The sequence below is a fragment of the Motacilla alba genome, chromosome 5, assembly GCF_015832195.1.
Source record: "Motacilla alba alba isolate MOTALB_02 chromosome 5, Motacilla_alba_V1.0_pri, whole genome shotgun sequence".
NCBI classification, from domain to species: Eukaryota; Metazoa; Chordata; class Aves; order Passeriformes; family Motacillidae; genus Motacilla; species Motacilla alba.
Genome location: NC_052020.1, coordinates 2744221 through 2764968, shown reverse-complemented (window position 1 = coordinate 2764968; position 20748 = coordinate 2744221). Strand labels below are relative to the sequence as shown.

Genomic DNA, 20748 nt, shown 5'->3' with positions numbered 1-20748 from the left:
AGCTGTGAGTTTGCATTTGCTGTGACAATAGAAACTTAGGAAGCTATTGAGTGCAGTGGGACTACAGGCTTACGTTACGAAACCATGCAGCACTCTGGTACAGAAATGGTATTAAATGTGAGCATTGTTCAGAAGATGCTACTTTTAAATGGTGCCATTTTCTGTCACCATGCAAGAGCATTAGCTTGTATCACTAGTCTGGCCAGTGAAATTTCCTGTGTATTTTCTGAAAATCAGTGGAACAGATGTTCTTGTCCAGGTGGAATTTGGCTTGTATATTTTTTAAAATTTTACACCATTATAAAATGAAGTGGAATTAAACCCGGTGTGAATTAGAAGCATGTCAGGGGATTACAAATGGAATTTTAGATCAGAATTAGTGTAATGCAGACAAGATTTCTGTCAAAAGAACTGGGAACAGAACCAAGGTTTCCTCCTCTTTTCACTGCTCTATATAAAGGACTCACATGTACAGATTATAATTACTGTGGTGAGAGGATGCCAAATTATATAATGCTTCTATCTACATTCCTCTTTCTAATCTATATTGTTCTGCATTGGGAAACACAACAAAAAATTAGGGGGTTTACACCTTTACTCCTCTACACCCTTATGGGTTCTTTGCTAGAATGGTAATGTGAATGTACAGATGGGACTAGCCTTTTCCATATTTGATACTGATCAGGAACAAAAGATGGATGTGAATGTGCAAAATGCCTGCAGTACCAAAAATAGATGCGTATTTATTCCTGTCATAACTTCACTTAAGTTGATGGAGCTGTGCCAAGGCTGAACATGCCCACAGTCTATATGACAGCCACCTGGCAGCAGTAAAGCTTGATGAGAATGGGTTTAAGGGAACAATTAAACCCTCTGATTCTGACGTTGTGTGGTGGTGTGGTGATATTTTAGGGATATTCACCTTGGCTTGAAATTATTTTTCTGGGACATTGCAGATCCATCCTTAATGCCTAAAACCTGAGGATAGAGTTGATCAAGGTATTTTCAAGCCTTGAGTTCAGTTCCATCAGCAGTTCTGAATCACCAGACCAGCTAATGTGGTGTTCTAATTGATAGCATAATTGTACATGGTTTTTCCATTTAGGCTAATGTAACATTTGGCTTTGTTGAGGACGAATATTAACCCCAAGTTGAAAGGAAGGTCTGATTCTCTGGTCTTTTGCAATATTTCATCAAGCTTTTAATTTTGTTTGCAATACCCACATGCAATTCATACAGACATTTTCTTTCCACTTGGGTATAGAGACCCTGTTTTGTTGTTAATTGATAATGTGTGAGCTGTGGAGGCAGCTTCAATGGTTTTACTGTTCCAGAAACGTTCATCTCATTCATGAAGATCATCTGTTCAAGAGCAGTCAACTCTGGGCTTTTGTTCTCCTTACTGGCTTCATTTTGGGCAATATGCTGACTTGCCTACAAGCTCTTGAACTACAGGGCGTTCAAATAGTTTCCTCTGGTGTGTTAAGTTCTTGAGTTTGCATGAGCCTGCTCACTGAAATTTTGAGAGTATTAAGCCAGTTCTCAACACCAGAGTCTTGGCACTGGAACTGACTCACTCCATGGTGCTGAGCAGTTGCAGCTTGAGTCCAAAGCAGTGATACTTTCTGAGCTTCAAAATCAGCTGTGTAAGCCAAATCAGTAGGGTTTGTTGTGGTTTCATTGTATTGGTTGTTTTTTTGTTTGGTTTTTTTTTTTTTTTTTTCTAACAGGGAAATAAAGTGCTTGTTTCTAGCATTTTTCCTTCCATATTTCCCCATTTGGGGAGTGGGTGGGTGTTCCCTCAACTGCAGGCAGATAAGGAGGGGATGTTGTGGTTATTCAGGCAAAGACTTAAAGCTGCAAGGGAATTTCTCCTAGTCAGAGGCTTATCCAACATTTCTGGGAAGGAATGAGGCTCTTGCTTTTTGTTTAGATAATTTGCGTCCTTTTTTTAAGGTTACTTGCTCCTACCTTAGATACAGAAATTCGGGTGATTCAAAACAGGGAAGGGAAAACTGACTGGGCTTTTCAAAGAAGATAAGAGACAGGTTCCCACATCCCTTTGACTGTCTAAGAGAAGTAGTTTCTTTTAAAAATCCTAGCCTTAAAACTAGATAAAAATTAATTGATTAAGCAATAACAACAACAAAAACAACCCCAAACCAAAGCAAAACCAAAAACGCAGACAACCCAAAGACAAAGACCAAAATTGATGTTGCCAGTCTTTGCAGACAGAGCCTGTAATGTGATATAATTTATGATCTCATGTGACTACATTGCCACTGGATGCAGCAGCTTGCATTTCAGTGCTATTATGCTGTGATGTTTAGGTATATAAAGCCAAATATGTATAACATAAAAACTCCCCCAGTTTAAGATGACAAAGGATTATTAGATGCAAACTGAATCCATGAGAGAAGCAGTAATTCTAGGTCACTCTTCAAATGTGTTATCAGGAATTCACATTAAGCTTTGATGAAGAATATGTCCACTGATTTGGCAAAATATCTGTCAGGATCATAGACCGAGTGTATTCAGAAGAAATCATATTCAGTAGGTTGGACTGCAGGTTGAAAAATCAGTAAAACTCTTTTGAGTGTCCAAAGGAACTGTGGAGTATTTAATCCACCATCATCAAATGGTGATCAAATTCCATAATTGTTAAGGGAGCAATGAAATGAATCCTTTTCTTTTGGTCAAATTAACTTTGTGGCTGGTTTGGTATCCCGTACCCTAGCCAGTTTTCCAAGATAAAAACAGAACAACAAAAACTGGCAAGTTGGTGCAGCAGGGATTGGTGGCCTGAACCTCATAAAATGTGAAAGTGAAGAACAGAACATAAAGCTGTCAGTTAGATCTTCTAATAGCTTTTAAACCTTACTGTATTTTATTACAGATATAAAATTAGCCTGGTTTTCAGGCCTGGATCTTTTTCAAGGTGTTCATACTGGAGTCCAACCTTCTCTAAGGCAGCAGGGCTGAGTTCTCAGCATGGAATGATGGAAATGGTGTTGGAGCATTTGACACGACACATTTCTGCTCCAAGGACTACCAGTCTTCTCAGATGGTAAATTTACATTCTTTATTGAATTGTAGGGTTTTGAACTGTTCTATATAGCTGTGTTTAAGTTGACATTGTGGACAGTTATGGCAGCACATTAGAAGATTTGTCTTGGTGGGATCTCAGTGAGACGGATGATGAGGGATGTGTGCTTTCCCATCTGAAATTGGTGGATAAAGAGATTGAGGTGGAAGCAGTTACTTAAAAAAAAAAAACAGCTACCATAAAATTTACCCTTTTGTAGTTACTACAAAACAGCCTGCAGAAGTGGTACACGTGAAAGCAGATGTGCTGAAAAATCACAACAACAGCCAAGACTGTACATGTGAGCTTTATGTGGAAACTTGAATTACATTTTACATTGCGATGTTGAGAAGAATAGTACTTGATAGGAAGTAGAACACAATTTCTGACTTTAGTTTTTAATTCTGCCACTTGGTCACTGTGTAACCTTGGGTAAGTCATTGAAGATGACATCTGCAGAAGGATCCAGCAATGCTGTCTTTCATCCTGGAGACACCTACAATACAATCCAAGAAATGTCTCTCTTTTCTGTTTGAAAGAGTCTCAGATCTAAAAACCTGAGATTTCCACATTTAAATCTTCCTGAAAAGATAGTGTTAAATAGACAGGTCCCAGCTCCCCTTGCCATGAATGACTGAGCATGATTGAGCCTTCCTTTCCCAAACACTGCTCGCAGCATGGATGGGGCAGGGGCAGTGGGGCTGGGCTTCCTCTGTCCTGCTGAGTCGCTTCACCCAGTGTGTATTTCAAACATTTCTAGTGTAGGTTCATTGCTTCTCTGGATGCCCCATCCCTGGAAGTGTTTGAGGCTGGGTTGGAAGGGGCTTTGAGCAACCTGGACTAGTGGATGGTGACCTTGCCCATGACAGGGGGTTGGAATTTCTAATCTTTAAGATCCCTTCCAACCCAAACCACTCTTTTCTTGCTGGGATCACTCTTGTCCTTGCCACCCAGGCAGTGGCTTAGGAGTTCAGTACTTGGGGAGTGGATGAGGTGGGAATTAGGAACTGAAGGAACAAGCCCTACTAGGGAAATAAAGCAATTAACTGGAACTGTGAAGAAGATTTGATTGAAATGCACCTTTTGCTTCCATGTCTCATGTTGGTTTTGTGAATATTATTCTGAGACACCCTCCTATAATCATAGAATTGTTAAGGTTGGAAAAGACCTCCAAGATCATCTAATCCAACTGTTAACCCAGCACTGCCATATTACCACTAAACCATGTCCCCAAGTGCCATCTCCATGAGTTTTGTGAATGTTTCCATGAACAGCCCGTACCAGTGCCTGACAATCCTTTCAGTGAAGAAATTTTTGCTAACATCCAATCTGAACCTACCCTGGCACAATTTGAGGCCATTTCCTCTCTTCCTGTCACTTGTGGCTTGGGAGCAGAGTCCGACTCCCACCTGACTACAATCTCCTCCCATTGAGTTGTAGAGAGCCAGAGGGTCCCACCTGAGTGTCCTTTTCTCCAGGCTGAGCCCTCCCAGCTCCCTCAGCCGCTTCTTGTGCTCCATTCCCAGCTTCATTCCCTTCTCTTTACTCACTCTAGCCCCTCAATGTCTTTCTTGTAGTGAGGGATAAGTCAAAGCCTTAACTTAACCCTGTGGCACTGTATGTCCTGGTGCTGAGACCCCCTTGGAGGAAAGGCATCGCTTGGTGGACAGGTATAATCAATATCCCACTGTCCGGGATGGTGCAGGTGTGCGCAGGAAGGGGAATGAAACAGGAAGGGGAATGTGCAGCTCTGAAATGTGTCAGGATGAGCAGGAAGGCGGGACCCGGGGCTGGTAACGGATTCTGGCATCCAGCGAGCGGCGTGAGCAGGAACCTGCGACACTGAAAGCCTCCCCAAAGCCAAGAGTTGCTATAAGAGGGCCCGATTACTCACTGTACTTATTCAAATTCCTGTTGATGCTGGCAGCGGGAGTTTTTCCCGAAGAGCCACAAACAATAAGTCACCTCCAGGTGCTTTGATTTGAATTTTTTTTTTTTTTTTCTAATTTCAAAAAGAAACCGGTCCTCGGCTCGCTCCGTGCCGCGCCCCCGGAACATCCATCCATTCATCCCTTCAGGCCCCTCCGCCCCGCAGGTCTCCCTGCCCCCCGCGAGAGCCGAGGCCGCTCCTCCCCCTCTCCCCCTGCGGAGAGAGGGTGCGATTTTTTTTTTTTTTTTTTTTTTTTTTTTTTTCCCCGCTCCTGCTCGGCGCGGGCAGGGCGGGCCCCGCATTGGCCCTGCCCGCTCGGTGCGGGGCAGCCGCCGCCTCCGGCCCGGCTGGTCCTGGCCCCCCCGGGATGCACCGAGCAGCGCCGGGCGGGAGCCCGCTCCACTCCGGGAGGGAACATGAGCTGCCGGCTGCTTTCCCTTCCCTCTCGCTGCTGAATCGCTTTCATTTTTAATCTCATTTTTTCCCCCATTCCCCTCCTCCAGGTTTTTATGCTCAGCACTGGGAGAGCCGGGAAATTTTGTGGCCACTGACATATTTTGATTTAAAAATCGCTGTCAGTGGACGTTTCTCCTGCTCCGGCGTCGTTGTCCTGTTCACAGCTATTTTTTTTTTTAGGCTTAAGAAGCTTGATTCTCTAAGGCTTGTATCCAAGGGCATCAGTCATTAACACACTGAGCTACATCTGCTTCTTGGCTAAGACTGAAGAAGGACATCTTAAGCTAGAAATCCTGCTCGCTCACTCTCTAGTGCTTACGGAAGGGGAAGCATATGCAGCAGCAGGTTCCTTTTTTTTTTTTTTTTTTTTTTTTTTTTTTTTTTTTGCCAAAGGCTGCCTGACTTTGGAGATGCAGTGACAAGATAATGGAGTGAAAGTCTCTCATTTCCAGGCAAGGAATTGCAGGAGTCAGATAGAGAAAGGAAGAAGCAAGTTACATAGCAGAAATAGGAAAGAGGACAGTGGTAAGGAACTGAAAATAAAATTAGAGGAAACAGGTGGAAGGCTGGCATAAAGCTGGGAGATATTTTAGACTGAAAGTGGTGAGGTTTTGCTTCTTTTTTTTTTTTTCCTTTTTTCTTTTCTCTTTTTTTAAAGTTTTTTTAAAATTGGTTTTATTGCTGATTTTAAATTCTAAGCTGATTTTGGAGATCTCTCCAGTAACCAGGCTGCTTTAGAGCAGAACAGCTTCCCCAACGTGTCATTTTCTCTCTCCCTGCCTGTTGTCTCTGCTGTTGCTGCTGCTGCTGCTGACAGAAACGTGTTAGGAAAGCAGAAGGAGAAAATGCCAGCCATCCTGGTAGCCTCCAAAATGAAATCGGGACTACCTAAACCCGTACACAGCGCTGCTCCAATCCTGCATGTCCCAACAGCCAGGACCATCCCACAGCCCTGTTACCTGAAGTTTGGGAACAAGGTGGAGGTGACGAAGCCATTGTACTCCAGCCAGATTCCTCTGAAATCTTCCAACGGACAAGAAAGCGCAGGAGATGGCCTCCCAGCAAGGAAGAGTAGCTCGGTAGAAAATGGATTTGACACACAGGTTAGCAGGCACCAAATGCTGGGGAGGTGTATGCAAGAATTTATTTCTGTGTTGAGTGTGCAGCAGGTTTTCTGGGGTAAATAGCATGGAATTGCAGGGAAGGGATATGGGTGTGTGTGTGTGTGTGTGCCAACATCTATCTGCAGTGCTGGGATGTTTTATATTCCACACAGTGGCATGTGTAATTCTGTCAGCATGATGGAGCTGATGGTGGGGTGCTGAGGGATGGGGCTGTGTGTGCTGCTTGCCTGTGCTGCTGCCTTCTCCATCACCTCTGCTTGAACTGGTGGGGGGGATTTACAGGAGGGAGATGGTAGAGATGTTGTTTGTGGGATGTGTTCTTTGTGTGCTTTCTGTAGGTGCTAAGTGTAAGGGCTGGCTCCTGTGCCTGCTGGTCGTCATGAATGTGTTTTGTGTTCAGTCATGTTCTGTACCAGAGCACTAGTTCTGTGAACATTCCGTGTTTGTAGCTGTGTGGGGAGTAAATGGGAGGCAGTGCTTGATGCTAGATTACAGTATGCGTGTCATTCAGTGCAGCTAAATTAAACAGATTATGTAGGAAATGAACACTTGAGTGGAATTGCCTGTATAATGCTATACATGCATGACATCATAGATGCAGCACATCATCAATATACACATTTTAGGTTTCCTTTAATCTGTGTCAGCCTTCTAATGTATTTTTATATGTGCTGCTTGCTGTATAGGGAGGAGAGATGCCCGTTGCTCAACTGGTTTAATTTCTGTGGGCAGGGTGAGGTTGTCAGTGTGGCTGGGGCTGCCCTGTGCTGCCATGCCCTGGTGAGCTTCGTAGCAGCATGGGCACAGCATGTGTGTAACTGTGCTACAGAGGGTGCAGAGCAGATGGGCTGCTGCAGCAAGCACAATTGATTGCTGTGCTCCAGAGATGGCTGTACAGCCCTGGGATGTATTTTGGTAACAGCCATATACGTTACACACTGCTTCTGCCAATATCTGAGCCTGGTGATACCATTATGCTGAGAGGGAAATGATGACAGAGACTCACCTGTTTTTTCCCCTTCTTTGAGGAATAATGGATCATCCCTACCACCTAGATTCTGAAATCTGTGGCCTGGTAACCCTATTCCCTTCAGACAAGTGTGCCTACTGATTGGGCATGTTTGACCGCATGTCCTGATTTCAGGATGTGCTGCACTTTCCTTGCTGGTAGACAGGGTGACATATTGGGCTGCTCAGACCAGACAGATATGACTGGAGCAGTTCCTGAGGGACTGAGAGCAGGAAAAGGAGACAGCCAAGCATGGATGCAGGATGGTGGCAGCAGACAGACCAACCTGTGCATCACGTCTTGCCCTTACAAGATAATCAAGTGCTCTCTCTCACTTGTGCCTGAGTCTGCCCTTGTGATTATGAAACGTCAGCAAAATCTCATTATCTGCTGCCCTTTCTCTCACATGTGCCGTGGTTTCTGCATGGAAATCTACATTGCTGAAAAAAATGGTTGTTATTCAGAAATACTTTCTCATCTTGTAACAGATTATGCTAACAGAGATCTGCCCGTGGGAGCCGTTTGCAGCACTAAGGGCAACACTGTGGTGGTTTTAACCCTTACAAGGATGCGGAACAAACCCCATTTTTTGTAGCCTGATAACGAAAGGGTCTTGATGCTAACTTGTTATGTTTGAACAGGGAAAGATTTTGGCTAAGCAAATGTCAGGTAATTTTACATTTTAAATTTCTTTAGCACCAGGAGAAATGTTAAGCTTTGCATTCTCAGCAATCTCCTCTGGCTGGCAGTCTGAGCAGATGACCAGCACTTTTTAAGGTGTGAACCAGTGAGGCTTTTTTCACTATCTATTATGTTGAATAAACAGTCATTTTTTTGCTGTTCAGCAGTTTTGTTGATCCTTTGAGCTTTGATCCTTCTGCCCACAAAAGCATGCGGGGTTTTGCCATTCAAGGTGGTCATTTGGAATGGTGGTCTATATCTAGAGGGAAATTTTTCCAGATGTTTTGTATCAAGGACACTGTTTGTTCCTTTTCCTACTGTTCCTCCCTGCCAAGGGAGGAGGAACAGGATGGATGGAGAGCTGCCAGCTGCTAGGTCAGCAGCTGAAGCTTTTATCTTGGAAGACCTTCGGCTACATTCAGGTACAAAAGTGCTTTCTGATAATGACCCTTGTAAGGTTTAGACTTGAACACTGCACCAGGTCTGAATAGCTTGAGAATCTGAGGGTGATCACTTTGCTTCTCAGGGTGGTTTATCTGAAGCACCAATGTGACCCTCACCATTTTATTGGGCAGGCACCTGGCATCACCTGTGAGGAATGCAAATTATATTCTTACAGTAGAATTTTTAGTTTAGATCCACAAGCTGGACCATTGCCCAGTGTTTTGGTTCCTATCCTCTGTAGATCTTGGTCGCTCTGCAGAATTTTCAGCCCACAAGAAAGGACATCCTTCTGTGTGGGTGGAGGGAAAATGAGAGAGAGATTGTGTCACTTGGACTAATTCTCTTGGTTCTGGGAGTATTTCAGGGAGTTGTTCTTATTCCCATTGAAGTGGGTCCTTTTTGCACTACATAATACAAAATTTAGTGGCTTATTTGACTTATTATTCTGTAAAAGAGGCTGTGTCTAGAGCATAGTCCAGAAGCCAGCATGTGAAGATACCATGTTCTCAAGCTGGGTTAGCATGTTTCAAGCCACTTACACACCATTGCAAAGCTTCATGAGCTTTTTTGGTGCCAGGTGGCACCTTTCTAGAACCTGATTCTTCAGAGAACATGAGCACTGCAGGTGGTATTCATTAAAGCACCAACTAAAAAAAAAACCTGCTGAAATTAAAGATGTCCCACTCACGAATGTGGTATCAGTGAAAACTTTTAAATGTTTTGCTGATTTTGTTCCTCTTGATATGGTTTTATGTGTTACCTGGATTTTATATAACTGGAAGTTTTGTGCCTTAAGGCTTTATAAGGGCAGTATGTTTTTTAAAATGCTGTGCAATTTATAAAAAGCACACTTCAGAGTATTTCAGGGGCACTTTCCAAAGAAAGGTCTGAGAATTTTAGCATCAAGCCCATTGTAAATGCTAGTCAGAAATCTTAGGTTGATGAATCATGGCAGTATCATTCCTATTTTACTGTTACTGATATACACACTCTATTTTTCCATATTAAATTCCCTGTGCTGTGCACAATAGTATCTGACTGTTGCACTGGTGCTTATTTTGTCTAATTTGAAAACACCGCCAATAAATTGTACTACCCATATTTAGAGGGAATTGTTTTGGAAATATTTAACTTTGTTACCAGAGAAACTTCTGTCACAGCAAAATTCTCATCTCTCATCTACAAAATGGTATTTCTCAGTGATTCTGAAAAAGTCGTATGCATTTAGCTACTAAATTTGCATTAGTTATTTAAGAAAGAAATCATTGCCAATTAGGAGTCCGTGGTTGTGGTGTAATTGTTCATGCAGTTGCAAGAAGGAAGATGCCATTGCAGGCAGTCTGCTGCCATGTCATTGTGAATGTCACTGAAGGAGATCACAGATTTAATTACTGTGTTTATCGCTGCTATGTTGTAGTCTCCAAATTCTTGATTTTCTTTCTCCAGAGAACCTAAAAATAATCACTGTTTGTACCTTCAGTAACTGAAGCAGCACTAGAGGCACCAGGACCTTGCCAAATGGTTGGTCCCACCCTTCCACTAAAACACTTCCAAGTTAAGAGACATCTGTTTAACCTGGATTTAAAGTATGTATGTTCAGCAATTACCTGTAATTGTGCTTTGTTTGGCTGGGAGGGGAGGAGCTAGGAATTGGTATTTCTTTGTAAATTTCTTTGCAATATTCATTTGCTGAAAACTCTCCTGGTGGATATGGCAAGCAGGTGCTCACAGAGTGTGATTTTCTCCCTCACTTTTCTCTTTTACTACACTAGGCATAGCCTAGGATTTCTACAACTCTTGCAACTCCTTGTACTGTCTACAGAACTCTTTTTAGTTTCCCTAGACCCTTTTTAAAAATAATTCAGTTTAAAACTGATATTGTTAGATATTGTCTGAAAACAAGACAATTGATATTGTTAGATATTAGATATTGTTAGATATTGTCTGAAATCAAGCTACCTTGCTCAGCTAGATTTTTCTTCATATTGCTTTCCCAGTTTGCGAAGATCTTGTTGAGTTTGGCAGCCTGGATCTGAGGTGGTTTAGTTCTGGAGTGTTCCAGATGTCCCTATTTTCTAGTCTTACACTAGATTTTTTACCTAGTGATTCTTTCCTAGTTTTTCAAGACCATCTATGCCTGGGGTGTGCTCCAAAAGCATTTGCCACACCTATTGAAGTTAAAAACATCTCTGTTTTTTTGCCTCATTGCCCATTCTGTAGTCCAAGCAATGACAAGGGTATGGAAGCTGCGTTACAACTCCCTGATACAAGTGGAGTGGACAGCCCTTCCAAGGTTGGTGGCACACTGCTGGCACATTCCAGGGAGTTCAGTCAACTGTGCACTGCTCTCAAACTGATTAACTTAACAGGTTCCTCCAGTATTTTTCCACGCTTCAAATTTAGGCTCACATCATATGTTTGATGAGCTACACATGACCCATGATCTGTGCGCTCTTGGTTTCTTTTCTCTGCCCTCACTCCCCTTGTGCCCATGCCGTTAGCAATCCAAATGAAGCCACATAGTTCAGATATTAGTAATTATTTTTCATTTTTCATTTCATTTTCATTAAATTATTTTATATTTTAGTTAACTTTAACTGGAGCTGTTTAAACCTCCGTATCACTGTCTTGCCAACGTGAAGCTTCATAGACAGAAAGATTAATGGCGCATATTGCAGAGAAATGATGCCTTCCCTTCTCACGTGCATTAGCCATTTTTGTGTGTGATACTGGGTTTCACAGTTCTCATACTGAATCAGCTTGCAGGAGGGATAGGGATCAAGCAAATCTTTGTCTGGATCCAATTTAAAGTCACATGCACATCAGCTGGTTTCAGTGCCATTGCATGAGCTGCCTCAGTCATGTGAAATTTGGTCTCAGTATGACTGCTGAGCTAATTATAAATAAAATTATGAGAAATATGGTAAATCATAGTGATAATTTTCACACAAAAGATTACTTTTTGCAGCTGGAAGACACCAAATGGAGTCACATTTAGGATATGAACAAAGATTTTATGATTTTACTGAAGTTGGGAGAAGCTAGGGAAAGCTATAGATTCAGACTATCAAAATACATAAGCACAAAATAAATTTTAAATTGGTGCTAATGAGCTTGTTGATATGATTACAGTTATGTACCTAAATACATTCTTACAAAAAAAGCCTGTGCTGGATCTTTATGATGGATTTTTTTTTTACACATTGTAAGCAATTTGAGGCTACTAAGCAGCCAAATTCTTCTTCTATTTATGACTGCTGTGGGTTTGATATTTTTGTAGATACATACTGAAAAATATTTAATTGTTGGGGGGTGGGGGAGGGTGTGCTCTAGATGAAATGTTCTCAGATAGAAAACAAGATAACAATTCCAAAGTTGTTTTACTGTGGTTATTAACATGGATTTTTCAGTGATTTATCTTTTCATATAAAGAGCTACCTTTTCTGAAGTCTTGCATTTGAACAACAGGTGTAACATTGCACTATAAGTTCAGGAGGTTCTTTAATCATTGAGTTTTCATTTAGAATATGCAAAGGGTTACTTTGCATAAAGTAACTTTGTTCAAAGTTCCATTTGGTTTTTTATCATATTGCAAAATGGTTTTTTCCCCTCTTACTTGTGACAGTCTGTCTATCTGGCTTGAAAATTTGAATATGCTTAACCTAAAGCACCTTAGAGGTAGGGATATTGTTCTTATTTTTTGGAGAACATTTGTGAAGTGGATGGCTAAGGCACAAAGAAATGTAGCCAAGGTCAGAAAGTCTGCAGCTCTATAGAAAATTACTAGCCAGTCCCTTGATACTAGATTATCTTTCTCCTTTGCTGCTACTTGTTAACAGCTCAAAATGCTCATGCATGTGGTGTCCATGTGTTCTCCTTCTGTCCTTGAAAATGTTAGTTTACTCCTTTAAGTTGAATTTCTTAAGTGAACACTCTCAGTTTTTTGTCCCTGCTTTAGCAAGTGATTTTTATCACCTTCTGCTGTGACACTTGATGTACAGTGACCCCAAGCAAAAAGAGGTACAAGCATATTAGTGGAGAACAGATACTGCTTTTGAAATCTGCTGGTGCTGAACCTGAGCTTTAGTTCTCAAAAAGAAAAAAAAAATCTCATTATGAAGAAGTCTGATAAACAAATAATTAACCTTTCCCAAGTTTCAAGTATCTAGGAAGTAAAGGAAAAAAAAAAAGGCAAAAAACCCCAATTACAACAAAACCAACAACAACAACAAAACCAAAAAACAAGAAACAAAAACAAAACAACCAAAAACAAAACAACCAAAAAACCCCAAACCAACACTACTTGTGCTCTTTTTGCCTGTCCAGAGGGTATCAGAAAAGAAAGCCTTTATTTACTAAGATAGTGTGGATTAAGTTCTGGGTTTTGGAAATTAGGATTGGTATTGGCCGGTTTTAATTTGCTTTTAAGAGTGATTTAAGAAACATTATCTACTCTGTAATTTTACTTTCCAGATTGTCTCACCACTAGATTTAAATCTCTGAACAATCTGTAGTGTATTTTAATGCTTCTAGCCTACAAGTTCCCTCTTCTTACAAAAGTGGAAGAAATTAAGCAGGTGCTTAAATCAACAATTATTTTGCTTGAACTTTCCAAGTTTGCAACAGGATAAATACTGTAAGTGCTGTTTAAGAAGATACATTTTGAATTAAGCAATAGCTGGGCCCTTAATGAAAAGGTGTGTGTTCTGCTCTTGATCTCTTTTCCCATTTATTTTTTTGCTTCTGGAAGCTTTGGAGCTAGATCTTCTACTTTTTATTTTGGTATAAATCAAGAGATGCTCTGAAAATTTTAACCCATTAATCTATTTTTTTCTTTGCAGCAAACTGTAGAATCTCATTCTCCTGAGAAATTCACCTGGCTAAAAATACCCTGCTTTTATATTATTTTTAGAAACATCTATATTTGAAATATATAAATGATTAGCTATTATGTGTATTATTAGACATGAACTGTTGGTACATTTTGTAACAGGAAGCTGCTGGTTTTCCATTCACCAAGAACTGGAATTCAGTCAAACACTTGGCACTTAGTTGTATGCCTCTAATTTTATCTGTAAATTGTTTTTTCTGAAATAGTTTGTGGAAAGTCTCAGTTTCTTCAGTTTTGCAAAGGCATGGAAATAACTGCTAAAACTTAAATAAACCACCTAGTAAAATAAATGAGAAAACAGGTCACTTCTTATTTTAAAACAGGCTGAGATCTGAAGTTTTATTCTGATTCCACCTTTTTTTTTTTTGCCTGTTGAAAGTATTTTTATTTGTGTTATCCTTGGATTATTTTTCATTTTAATTTTGGGTTATTTCAGAATTTGAAGCAATGTGTGGGAAAACAATGCCTGAAAGGGAAAAGTGTTCAACTTCTGTATTTGAAAATGCCCTATGACCAGGACGTTTTCCCCTGTGCATGTTGAGTTTTGGACTGTCATCATATTTTGACAGTGTCTTGTTTACTTGCATTTTTCAGCTTGTGTTCATCCCTTGTCTTGGATGTTTCCTTAAGTCCTTTTCCTTGCATGGATGTTTTTGTCACTACAGCAGTGGCTATAAGCTGCCATATCCTCTCTCACAGTGGGAAGGAGTCTCCCTAAGTGTCTTTATTGTACCTGTCCTGTCACTAATCTTGGTCCATTTCTTCTGTCTTGTTGTTTGTGTAATGACAGCCGTGGTATAATCTAAAAGTGCCTTGGCTTTACTGTGAAGGCTGTGAAGCCCTCTTGGAGAAACCCGGAGATGTTTGTCTCACCTGCTGAAGAAAGCAAGCTAGTCATGCATATCCAGGCTTTCTCATGAAGTATATAATCCATAAATAAATAGAAACCCTAAACCAGCCCTTGACAGGCTGACTTGCTCTCTGGCTGCAGCAGTAGCTCTTCTCAGTGCTGGGGTCTTGTTGGCTTGGTTACACTTTCTCCAAAGAAAAGGACTCACTCAACTTCCCTGATTATTTGCATGTTCTCCTTCATCTCCCAAATAACCTTGTAGGGTCTGACAAGGCCTTCTAGCCAAAGGAACTAGAGTTCTCTGAGTTGTTTAGGAAGAACGTCTTCTGGAACAGCTTTCTGAGGACATCCATGCTTTGCTCTTGGGAGAAGTGGGAGAGGTGTGTGACAGGCTGGAATTGTAATTTTATGTATTTTTTGTCTCATGGAGTGACATTCTCAGTCGTGACGGCTATTGTAGTAATACCTTTTTGTTTCACACAATGAGGGGATCTTCCCTGAGAGGATTGCTTATCTTCTGGAAATGCTGACCAAAAATTATTGTATTGTCTTTTTCTGCCATCTGTTAGTTCTATATACTTGCCTATTGGTAAAACAAAATGAATACCCTGGTGGGATTTCATGTTGCTGATCTAGCTTGTGTGATATTTTATGGTGAATATGGGTGCTAAGACTTTGTTATACTTGCATATCTTGATACAAATATTTAGAAGCAGATTACTTTTTATTTAGCCATCACCACTTGAGCTGTGTCCGTTGTTGGAAACTACAGGTAGTTATAGTACTGGCATTTTGATCCACAGTGATCAATGTGCAACTTTGATTGCAACTGGTGGAGACAATAATTAATGGATCAGTCTGGCAAGACAAATTTGATTCAGTTTTAAATTATTCTCCATTTGCCAGAGATGTATGGATATTTAAGTCTTCAAAACTAATTGAAACATGTCACACATTGTGTCAAGATCTAATGTGCATTGACCATTTGATGCAATAGCTTAGAAATTAAGCTTTTCTCGCTCAATGACCAGAGGTCAGTCTGCTTCTCAGGACAGCCACATGTATTCCAGACTTGTCTGAGGCTTAACTGGGATGGATTATTTTGGGAAGGAGTATTTTTGGCATCACTGAGTCTTACTCCTCTGGGATGGGCTCTGGAGCACACAGAGGTCTGGTCCTCCACGATAACATGTCAGATGGGCACTGCCAAAGAAAGCTGGCAAAAAAGGGGCCAGGTCCTCTAATGTGGAGCTGGAAAGGGAAGGCAGCAGCATCCTGTTCATCCCTATGGAGCATCTCCAAGGGAATTGTAATGAATTTGCTTTATTTCACTGAACCAAACCTCTTTCTGCTTTTCACGAGGAAGAGCAGTGGTTGCCTAGGATCCTGTTTCCAAGCAGTCAGATAGCAACTTTCCACACTGCAGCAATGTAGATTTTCCTTTCCTGCCTGTAAGATGCCTTTTGGCCTTCCCTTGGTAGGGTTTGGACCATGTGGACTGGTGGGTGGTACAACCACCAAGATGCAGTATGGTGTGGTGGGATGTCATGCCTGTGGGTCACCACCACTGGTGGGTTGGTTTATCACGTTGCATAGCAAGGCAGTTTACCTTATTTTTAACACAAAAATTAATTCTACCTTTCCCTTGTTGAGCAGGTAGACAAGGAACCTGAAATAATAGTTTTTAAAAAGTCTGTGGAGCTCCTAAACTTCTTAATAGCGGATTCTTCACTCTCCTTTCACCGTTTCAGCTTTGTGCTGAAACCTAATCTCTTGGCCGCAATAGTGTGAACTAAGGAGGATTTAGCCCTCTTTACTGCCTCCTGAGTGCTCTCAGATTCAGCAGAAGAGGGGTTTGTGTTGGATAAACACAGATTTTCATCTCTTCCCTTCACAGTCTGAGAAACATCCACTGGTGTTGGACATGATGGAGGGGACTGATGCCACCCTTGGCTGCTGTGTCAGCATTTCTGAGCCAATGACCTGTTAGATCCACTCAGTGTTTATTGTGCAGCATTAGGCAAAGAGAAATTTGAAATTTCAGTGTTCCACTGGCAAATAGTTGAATTTTAAATAATTTTTCAGTGGTTCTTAGTAGTGTATATAAATGAATTTTCAACAACTAAAAGCCCTAGGCTTTCCGTGGACATGGGCACATTTTGGTCACACAGACAATACCTGTGGTGGAAGGAGGCTCTTGCAAACCATTTTGTGAATAGCTCCAGCATCACTCAGAGCCACTGCCTGCCCTGCGTCCTCCTCTCCTTCCTGGCAGCAGCTGAAATGGCTGGGCTTGCTTTGGCCTGCACTTCGCATCATTTGCAGCAATGCTGCTAAATGCTGGGCTAAAATGGATGGGAGCTCAGCTAATTTGCATTATTTAATATGCCAGCTCGGTTTAATGTCGAGCAGCTGGTATATACCTGACTCTTTCAGGAGAAAACGTAATACCAGCAGATCGCATTATCCTGGGCTATGCTACACACATTTATTTCTTTACCTATCCCTTCTCCTTGCTGCCTCCTAGAACCTTTGTAAAGATCGTTTGTGCATGGCTGGCAGAAGGCTCTGCTCACTGCTGATATTTCTGTGTCTCTCAGAGTTCTCAAAGCAATTGGTCTCACCGTATGACAAATACTTGTTGCAACTCCTGAGCATCCGCTTACACACTGACCTTAGCAGGCAGGACTCTAAATTAAGATGTGTCATGGTGAAGGGTGGTGAGATTAGTTGGAAGAGGGACAGGTGTGGAGGCCTGGATTATGTGGATTACTGCATCCTCAATTTCTTAGGGTTAAGTTTCAAGGTTGGAAATGGCTAATTCCACAATTATTGAATTAGGATATGCTGTGCTGTTCCTCTGGGTGCTGTGCCAGCAGCCAGAGTCAACTTGTGAGGGAAGGAGGACTTGGAGGATCAAAGAATTCCTTTGCTCCCCTGAAATAATTAGCATAACTGCAATGAGAGGATGGAGGGAGCATAATCTTTTAATACCAACCTTTCTCAAAATTGACCTTGTCACAGGCATTCAGCCTCTCACAGAGAGACAGATGTGTAGTAGAATCACTTTTACTGCATCAGAGATGCTGGCACAGTATCTCATCCTCTGCCAAAATTCTCTTTGCCTTTCCCTGGGTGATCAGCCTCTTATGCCAAAGATTCTAAACGTGCCTTTGGATGAGTTGTGAGATATTGATGGATTTCACAGAATCAGGGCTTCCTCAAGGCACTTACAGTGGAGCGTTCTCCTTTTCTGGAAATTCTTTATTCTGTCGAACTTGAGCTGAGTTTTCTATTGAAACAACAGTTTCAAATGGTCACTTTTGAAGACCCTGATCAGTTTCAAGTGCAAGCCATTAAGCTGGTTCTTTTGACACTAGTAAGTCCTTAAGGGCTGCATCTCAAATTTGAGCGTTTCTATTACCCTTTATAAACCTTTGTGGTAGACAATAATTTGGTTGATATCAGTGCTATGTTTGGTGGATAGGACAGGAAAGTCATGGGGTGCAGGAGAAAGGACAAGACTTCCCTAACGAAAACTGATTATTGCCTTTTTTTGTTGTGAAAGGGAAACCTCTAAGAAGATGACCTCCCATAATGTTCTTCCATGAATGCAGGAAAGATAAATTGTCTTTGGTGATGAAATATTTTATTTTTTCATCTTCTGTTGTCCCTGTGTAAGATCATTAGCATGCCTGCATGCTGAGGAAGATTGTAGCCCTGCATTATACAGGCAAATTATTTAGGTTGTAGAGTATGTATATCTCACCTAGGTTGAACATCTGAATGTTTTTGATATATAACATGCAAATAAATTCAGCCATCTGAGAAATACAGTTAAGCAACATGTTTCCATCTTTTAAATAGACAGAAACTATTTTGTGAGACAGCTTAGAAGGTTTCTTTCTAGCTGAGGTAGAGCAGTGTGGTTTAATAATTGGTTGTCAGGCATCAGGTCAAAACTTGGAACAAAAGAGGCTATTTGTGTTTATCAAGTCTGACTCCAGGTTTCTGGAACAGGAACAAATTAGCTAGCTTTTCATTTATGCTGTGTGAGAGAGCTGTCTGTGAGTTTGTAAATCCTCACCAACCATGTCACTTGGGAGTCTCAAGTATTGTTTGTTTTCTTTTTATAGCTAAGGGATAAGTTTAGTTATTTTAATGCTTTTCCATTGGTCAATACAAACTTTTCAGAGATCCAAGCTTGACCTCTAATTCTTATTATTTTTCATTCCTTGCTATTTTCCACCATAGATATTTTTATTTTGCTGTTCTTAGGACTTTTCCAACTGATCGGAATGTTAGGAAGGTCATTTCCAGCAGACAGGACATGCTGTGAAACAGCTTGAAGAAATGATAAGACTAGTTTCTATTGCACTCTCATTTTGAGCCGCCTTTCTGCCAGGAGGGGATTCAGTCCTAAAGGGCATGGAGGATGCAGGGTCAGTCTGTGAGCCACAGGCCATCAGCATCGTTGTCGCCTCCTTGCTGCCTGCTGCAGTTTATCACCGGCAGCTCCCTTATCTCACAGCTGTTCTGCAGAGATAAATCCATTATAATTCCAAGCAGCTCAGGTAAAGTGATACCTGGAGTCGTGGATTACCTTAAATAGCTAACTGTGGGGACTTCTAAACCTTCGTGCATGTATGATCTGTTATTTTCTTATTGACCTTTCTTCTTAAGGTAATACTTGAATCAAAGCAAGAGAAACTCGATTTGAAGTCCTTTTCAGTGACGATTTATAGATTTTAATAAAACCCGTGAGAAGAGAAGTCACATTGTTAGAAGGTTCTCAGCTATAAATAGATATCATTACTTTTGGCTGTGCCTTCTGAAAACAGCAGTTCGTCCTTTATTGCTGAAAATAATTTGAAGAGAAGATGAGAATCGAAGAGCTGCTAGCACTATTTCAAATTATAATGAGGAATTTGTGGACTGTGGGTTTCCATCTGCACTCCACTTCTATGCCATCTGCCCATGAGGAAAAAATCATCAGCTGAGAAAATAAGAGGATGTCCTGCATTTAGGCATCCACAGAACCACCAGTTATACATGAAACCTTGTGAGATTTGTAATGGAACCTGAGGCTTTGATAGTACTGCTCTGAAAAGGAAAAGAAGAATGTAAAAAAAAGGCCGTTGAGATTTTGTAGGATGAAAAAAGGAGATTTTAAGCCTCGTGAAATGCATGACTGACCATGTTAGTATAAAGTGAAGAATCTGCAGGGTGTTGATTTGTAGTATGTAAAACAGCTGAGAACTATCTGTGAAGGCTGAGATTATGCTAATTTATGCAGTCTGCATTGCTACTGCTCTTTAAAAATAGCTTCTTTTCCAGAGATCTAGAGCTACTGCAGGTTGGCTTTGCATTTAGCTCTGTAAATTTGAACACAGAACAAAGCCTGACTTATGTGGTCTTTTTATCACAGAATCACAGAATAGTTAAGATTGGAAGGAAGATCATCCAGTCCACCTTCTCTGCCAAGGCAGAGAGCAGATTACACCTGAACGTGTCCAGGTGGGTTTTGAATACTTCTGGAGGGGAACAGTCCATGACCTCTCTGGTCAGCCTGTTTCACAGAATAACAGAATATGCTGAGTTGGAAGGGACCCAAAAGGATCATCAAGTTCCAACTCCCAACCCTGCACAGGACCCCAAGAATCACACCAGGTTCCTGAGAGTGCTTCTTGAGCTGTGCCAGGCTTGGTGCTCTGACCACTTCTCTGGGGAGCCTGTTCCAGTGCCCAACCACCCTCTGGGTGAAGAGCCTTTTCTAACACCTAACCTAAACCTGCCCTGACACAACTTCAGGCCATTCCCTCAGGTCCTGTCACCTGTGGCAGAGCAGAGATCAATGCCTGCCCCTCCTCTTCCCCTCAGAGGGAAGTTGAAGACTGTGATGAGGTTTCCCCTCAGTCTCCTCTTCTCCAGGTTGAACAGACCCAGTGCCCTCAGCCACTGCTCATATGGCTTCCCCTCAAGGCCTTTCACAATCCTCGTGGCCTCCTCTGGACACTCACTAACAGCTTCATGTCTTTTTTGCATTGTGGTGCCCAAAACTGCCCCAGCACTCGAGGGGAGACTCCTCCAGCTCAGAGCAGAGGGGAACAATCCCTTCCTTGCCTGGCTGGCGAGGCTGTGCCTGATGTACCCCAGGACAGGGCTGGCCCTCCAGGCTGCAGGGCACTGCTGACCCATACTCAGCTTGCCATTAACCAGGACCTCCAGGTCCCTTTCTGTGGCACTGCTTTCCAGTGTCTCATTCCCCAGTCTCTCTG

At 41.7% G+C, this 20748-nt stretch overlaps 1 protein-coding gene across 10 annotated transcripts in view; it reads left to right on the top strand.

Annotated features, from left to right (window-relative positions):
* Positions 1 to 20748, top strand: part of NAV2 (neuron navigator 2) — a 373713-nt gene that overhangs the window by 164835 nt on the left and 188130 nt on the right. For 6 of the 10 annotated variants that reach the window (XM_038137691.1, XM_038137687.1, XM_038137686.1 and 3 more), the window contains exon 1: positions 6289 to 6574. The exons of 3 other annotated variants lie outside the window; for them this stretch is intronic. In XM_038137691.1, coding sequence (XP_037993619.1) covers positions 6317 to 6574 — 258 coding nt within the window. In that variant the 5' untranslated portion in view covers positions 6289 to 6316. Of the gene's footprint in view, positions 1 to 5033; positions 5057 to 6288; positions 6575 to 20748 lie in introns of those variants that run through there. One more of the 10 variants, XM_038137684.1, reaches the window with a different exon arrangement.